The sequence below is a fragment of the Sarcophilus harrisii genome, chromosome 3, assembly GCF_902635505.1.
Source record: "Sarcophilus harrisii chromosome 3, mSarHar1.11, whole genome shotgun sequence".
NCBI classification, from domain to species: Eukaryota; Metazoa; Chordata; class Mammalia; order Dasyuromorphia; family Dasyuridae; genus Sarcophilus; species Sarcophilus harrisii.
Window position 1 is genome coordinate 521,156,636 of NC_045428.1, and position 6,931 is coordinate 521,163,566.

A 6,931-nucleotide genomic window follows, 5' to 3' on the forward strand; every position below is an offset into this window, starting at 1 on the left:
CTCAATTCATCATCCCATTATTTATCCAAATAGGTCAATTCTAGCTCTACCTCTCTCATACCCACTCCCGCCCCCTCTTCCCTCCCTCCTACTCCCCAGCACAGGCCTCATTACCAACCAGCCTAGGTAACTGCGAGAGCAGCCTAGCGCATTTCCCTGAAACCCACCCACTCATGGCACAGACAGCACAAGTGTTGCCCGGGCACAGCATTCGAGCGGAACGCCTCCCCGTGACTACCTGACTATGGCCGACAGAGGGAGCCTTTAACTTCTGGCGTCCCCCCCCTCCCCCCCCCCCCCCCCCAGTCTCTGGCCTAGTTTCCCGCCACTCACCTTCTGGCACAAGGCGGCCCACTCAAACGGTTCCACGAGCATTTCTCTTCCCTTTCCCCAAGTTACCCAAAAATGTCTATATGTTTCAAATGTATCTATCACGTTAATAACTTCACGTCACAGTCGACAACAGGTTGCCCCTGCTCGGCTTAAGTCAAAGTAAATTCTGGAACAAACTCGGACCGCCACCAGCCCCGCTCAAGTCCGAGGCCGGCCCTTCACTCCTTCTTCCAACTCTTGGGCCTGACTCGCCCGACGGGGGACACGTAGTGCTCAAGGTCATACTGCTTCAGCGTGTACACCCAGGTCCCGATGCAGAAAAGGCTCCCGCCTACGAAGACAGGCAGGCCGTATTTCCCATCGAAATCGGACTTCTTCGCATGCAAGTGGCGGCTGGCGGCCGCCCGCGGGCCGCGGCGCACCGGGAGCCTGCTCAGGGCGCTCCGCACCAGGGCGCTCCGCACCAGGGCCCACATCCCGGAGAGCTGAAAGCGCGCACACGGCAACGGCCCGAATCGGCAGTTGTCCCGCGCCCCGCGCCCCGCGCCCGCTCTGACGGCGCCACGTGCCTCGGCTGCCTCTCCCGGCGCTCTGTGCGCGGCGGGGGTGGGGCCGGAGCGCCCCCGGACGCGGCGAGCGCGGGCGCCTTCCAGCCCCGGCCCTGCTCCTTCTTCCCGAGGGCGTCGGCGGAGCGCCGACCTTTTTGGTCTTAGTAACCTTGTCCGTAAAACTCGGGGGCTGTGCTTAGGGACCTCTGCTCCCGAGATGGGCTCTGCCCATCTATTCTTTCCAGCCTTCCGCCATCTAATAGACTCTGACAAGGGGCTTCTCCATCACCTCGGCTCCACTCTCCGAGCGCGGCTGTGCTGCTCACCGACGGAAGCACACGCCGTTGTAAAACCCGACGTGCGCAAGCAGTCATGAAGCACCTACTGTGTGCGCACACAGGAGGGACAAAAGACGCGGGAAAGAGCTCACAGTCGATATGCCAACAAATGGTGGGCAAACGAGAGACATGTGGGGTGTTTAGAGAGACCAAGGGGGAGACACCAAAATTAAGGAGGAAAGAGTTTGTGGAATGAGAAATCAATGCATTTGTTGTTGATGTATTATTGGGTTTTCTTTTCTTTTTTCTTTTTCTTTCTTTCTTTTTTACAGATAAAATCACTGATCTCTCCTAATGATTTGGCATCCTCTTATTTATAATTTTTCCATTTTATTGTTATGCTTGTTTTTACTCTTAAAAAAAAAAAAAAACAGACCTGTGATCTAGGTAGGGAGTTTGTTCCGCCAAGTTTTCCAGTTCAGATCTATACCTTCTCTGCAATTTATGGTTTTAGAAAGATGCTAGAGGCAATTTTCAGATGAAGGAATCAAAGCTACATCTATAGTAATGAAAAAGTGCTCTAAATGCTACAATTAGAGAAATACAAATTAATTCTTAAGGCACCACTCCATGTCTATCAGATTGGCTAATATGACAGAAAAGGAAAATGGCAAATGTTGGAAGCATTTGGGAAAATTAGGGCACTGATGTATTGTTGGTAGAGTTGTGAACTGATCCAATCATTCCGGAGAGCAATCTGGAACTGTACCCAAAGGGCTTTAACACTGTGTATCCTTTAATCCAGCAATACCACTAATAGTCTGTATCCTAAAGAGATAAAATTCAAAAAGGAGAAGGACCTATATGTATGAAAAATATTTGTAGCAACTTTTTATGGTGACAAAAAATTGGAAACTGAGGGGATGCTTATCAATTGGGGAGTGGCTGAACAGGTTGTAGCATATGGATGTAATGGAATACTATTCTGATATAAGAAATTATAAGCAAGGGAGGCAGAGTCAAGCAGAAATTTGTCCAACCTCTCCCCAAAACTGCTCCAAATTCCTTTAAATAATGACTGAACAAATTTTGGTGCATCAGAACACACTCCCCCTCCCAAACCTCCCCCCCAAACAAAAACAGAGTAGAACATTTTCCAGCCAAAGGCAACTGAGCAGCTCAGCAGAAATGCTCTGTGACACCAGGGTGGGAGTCCAGAGTGCAGCCCAGTCCCAGCCTCGGCCGCAGCCCAACCTCTGAACCTCAGGGGCAACGCTGCAGCCTTCCAGACCGCTCAGCTCAGAGACCCAAAATGGAGCTTGGCCCTGGAGCCGGCTCCTGCCCAGACCCCAGCATCAGTGAGGCGGGACCTCTGAATGGGCAGCGGTGCTGGAGGCTTCTGGACCTCTCAGCCTGAGGACAACAGGGAGGACTCGGAAGGTCAGTAGAGAGGGTTTGTGGCAACTGGGTGGGAGTCAGGCGCACAGTCCCAGGGTAGCGGTGCCGCAGCCCAGCCAGGGCACTACACCTTACAGCTCCAGTGGGGCAGGGACACTCCTAACAGCTCCAGGGCAGAAAAGAGGGCTTGTGGTCAGGACTGTAGAAGGAGCTCTGAAAACAGCTGCACAAAATCTCTGAAGCTTGGGACAGTGCACCCTCCACCCTGGAAACTGAATCAGACTTTAACAGAGTTAAAAGCAGAGTAATAAATAAACTAGGAAAATGAGTAGACAACAGAAAAAAGTTTCTGACCAAATTCAATTTCTATTTTACCCTCTGGTTCTAGAATATCAGAACAGTCTTCCTTGATAATTTCTTGAAAGATGATGTCCAAGCTCTTTTTTTGTTCATGACTTTTAGGTAGACCAATAATTTTTAAATTATCTCTCCTGAATCTATTTTCCAGTCAGTTATTTTTCCAGTGAAATATTACACCTTTTTTCCTGTTTTTTCTTTTTTTTATGGTTTGCTTTATTGTGTCTTGATTTCTCATAAAATCATTAGCTTCCATTTGCTCAATTCTATTTTTTAAGGAATTTTTTCCTCAGTGAGTTTTTGTACCTCCTTTCCCAATTGGCCAATTCTGTTTTTTAAGGCATTCTTCTCCTCATTAGCTTTTTGTATTTTGCACCTCTCTCAATTCTTTCCCTAATCTTTCCGGTATCTCTTACTTGATTTTCAAAATCCCTTTTGAACCCTTCCATGGCCTGCACCCAATTCTTATTTTTCTTGAGGCTTTGGATGGAGGAAGATGGAGGAAATTGAAAGAATCCACCTTCTTGATCACTTGAAAGAGATCTCAAAATAAAAATATGATGGGATAATATCTTTTTTATAAAATGATGAAATTAAGGGGTGAGAGGGGAATGTACTGGGAGAAAGTGAAAGGAAGAAGTGGAATGATGCAAATATTTGCCATAAAAAAGAGGCAAGAAAAAGCTTTTTTTTGGGGGGGGGGAAGGAGAGAATGAATGAGTGAGTGAACTCTCTTCAGAATCTGCTCAAATAGGAAGTAACATATCAATAGAGGTACAGAAATCTATTTTAGCTGGAAGGAAAATAGAATGGGAATGGGGTTGAGAAGGGGAGAGGGTGATAAAAGAGGGGGGGATGTTGGGGAAGGGACAGGGTGAAAGGAAAGAGAGAATAAATAGGGGGAAATGCAATTAGCAATAGTAATTGTAAAGAATTTTTCAAAGCAAGTTTTTCTGATGGAATATTATTGTTCTTTAGGAATTGATGAGCAGGATGCTCTCAGGAAAAAAAAAAAAAAAAAAAAACTAGAAAGTCCTTCATGAATAAAGTGAAATATACTGTATTCAAAGTAATAGGAATGTTCTAGGATGGCCAGCTGTAAATGACTTTGTTATTCTCAGTGGTACAATCACCACAAGTATTCTGAAAGACTCATGATGAAAAATCCTTTCCATACCCAGAAAAGGAACTGATCGTGTCTGAATACAGATTGAAGCATTCTCTATTTCTCTCTACATCTCTCTATTTTTAACTTAATTTTTCTTAAGGGTATTTATTTTTATTAGAATAGGAGACCTATATTTTCTTTCACAACTTGACTTTTATGGAAATATTTTGTATAACCTCACACATGGTTTCTTAATTGTGGGTGGGAATAATGAAGAGAACCTAGAAATAAAAAATATTTTTAAAAAACTGTTTTGAATGTAACTGGGAAAAATATTAAATAGATTGATTAATTTTTTAAAAATTAACAACAAGCAGATTTCTGAAAAACCTGCAAAGACTTAAATGAAATGATACAAAGTGAAGTAAGCAGAATCAGAAGAACATTGTACAGAATAACAGCAATATTGTGTGATAATCAAGTATGACAGACTTAACTCTTTTCAGCAGTACTATGATCCCTGACAATTACAAGCAACTCAATGGAAAATATTAACTATATCCAGAGAACTGATGGATTCTACTGTAATGCCGAAGAAACTGAGCAAGACAGAGATTAGAGACCAATTCAATAATTTATTAAATGGAGAGAAATACTGGGACCAATGCATCCATGTTGATCCCAGGGCTAGACGAGACTATCATCTCAAAGAGTCTGGCCCCAAGTATCGGGGCAGCGAGCCTTTTATGGTATAACAAGAGCAATGACATAATAGAGGGACCTAGGTGGGGATAACCTAATAGATGGAGGTTACTGATATTCTAATGACATTAAGGAATGTATATAAAACCTTTATCTCAACCATTAAGAGGGGATAGTCATAACCTAAGGCAGAATTACAAAACAGGACAATTGGAGGAACTGGTCACCCCATTAAAAGGGAACTTTGGCATAACACTACATGCAGATGAAAACTTATAATTTTCATTTTCTTTATTTTTTTTTCTTTTGCAAACTGTAATATTTTTGGGCAAACTTTCTTCTTTTACAATGTGACTAATATCCAAATGGGATTTACGTGATTACACATATACATATATACAATACATACATTATACATACATACATATATATATATATATATATATATATATATATATAATCTATATCAAAATGCTTATTGTCTTAGGAAAAGAGGGGGCGAGAATGGAAGAAGGGTGAAAATTTGGAGCTCAAAATTTTGTTAAAAATGAATGTTTGAATTTATCTATACATGTAATTGGAAAAAAATTAAATGATATTTAAAAAAAGATAAAGTGGCCTGGAGCATAGATAGGTCAAGTGTATTTTAAAGCTGTTCTATATCAGAAACCAGATCTGAACTCAAGTCTTCATGCCTCTGAGGCCAACTTTTTCTATCAGCTTCACCATGATTCCTCTCACCTCTTTTATATAGTTCAAAAATAGATTCCTGTGTGCCTTTGATGTTTACGCAACCTCTGGAAGGAATTTTCTTCAATAGGCATTTGGCTGGATGCTGCTATTCCTTTGATATAATTTCTGAAATATATCCTATACTGAAGATAATTGAATTTAAATTCTCCCCTGATTTCTCATTGATGAAAATAGATCATTATAAAATGTTAGCAACTACGTCCTATTTTGAGTGATTGATTTCCTCTTGATTTCATCGACAAATGTCTCAAGATGATATTATATAGAAAGGTCTGTAGAATCATTTTCTCCTGGTCTTTCATGTTTTATAAGGAGATATGGCTCACACTCTTCCATCATTACTAGCCTACAATGTCTCACAAATGAGCTAATATTCCAGGGTTTCTTAACCTGGAATCCATGAATAAATGTCAAGGTGTTTAAACCTGGATGGGGAAAAAATTATTTTTATTTTCACAAACCTCTAACTGAAAAACCAGTTTCTATCAATTATGAATGCAAATAAAAAACATTCTAAGGAATCCAAAGGCTGACCAGAGGAATTCATGACAAAAAACAGTTTAATACCGCTAGAAAGTTAAAAAAAATTAAAACCTATTCTCAAACCCATGTTGCCTTTGGTTGCCACATTTTTTTGTTCTTCATAGCATTAAAGTGAGTTGTTTGTTCATTAAAATGGATTCTGAGTGGGTTTTTTTTTGCTTTGTTTCAGAGGGATACAAATTTAGAATTAGAAGGAACTCTAGAAGCCAATAAGTCCTGACCTGACCTCCTTAATTTGGAGATGAGAAAGCAAAGGCAAAGACCTTCTGTGATATCTCAACAATAAAGCAGAATCTGAACTATGGTTTTCCAGCTCTAACTCTGTACTCTATATATTATTCTATACTCTCCCCAATAGAATGTAAGCTCTTTGAGGAAAGAGATAAAGAAAATTCTAGCCGAATGCTCCTCCAGAAGATAAGGGAGCAGAGTAATCACCCTGAATCTATTGTTTTATTCTCCACAAAGATGAAATCCCAATCTCAAAATCCCTCTTTCTTAACTTCCCTTCCCACATTGGCTCCTTTTAGAGATATCCTGGACCTCCATGGCTGGGTTTAATCTACTATCCTCTATATATACAACACAGTAAAAACAACTGTTTTTATCTGTTAAATAAGTTATTATCAATTCCATTTTTTGTGACACTGTCTAGTGCTTTTTATGTCTTTTCTTGAACTGTCTCCATCTTGTCAAGAAATGAAGGTTCTGAGTAGTCAAAAAATCTTAGACCTCTTCAGGTTTTGATCCTAAATTTCATTTTCTAATATAGTTTTTGGTCCTATGTTGAAACAATTTTACATTTCAATATGTTACCAAAAAAAAGAGTACACAGAATTTGGCATTTGATTGGATGTAGGATATGTAAAAGAGTAAGGATTCTTAAAGATAGTTGTCCTTAGATGACTATA

At 41.0% G+C, this 6,931-nt stretch overlaps 1 protein-coding gene across 1 annotated transcript; it reads left to right on the forward strand.

Annotated features, from left to right (window-relative positions):
• Nucleotides 1-315: 315 nt before the first annotated feature.
• Nucleotides 316-6,515, forward strand: LOC116422762 (translation initiation factor IF-2-like). The gene is made up of 2 exons (XM_031961944.1): nucleotides 316-1,331; nucleotides 6,190-6,515. Exon 1 carries the CDS (start codon nucleotides 714-716, stop codon nucleotides 1,044-1,046), a length of 333 nt encoding a protein of 110 aa, XP_031817804.1. The 5' UTR covers nucleotides 316-713; the 3' UTR covers nucleotides 1,047-1,331; nucleotides 6,190-6,515.
• Nucleotides 6,516-6,931: the final 416 nt, after the last annotated feature.

Bases quoted from the DNA above. Each gene is read 5' to 3' on its own strand.
- LOC116422762 (XM_031961944.1), top strand. From the start codon at position 714: ATGCAAGTGGCGGCTGGCGGCCGCCCGCGGGCCGCGGCGCACCGGGAG.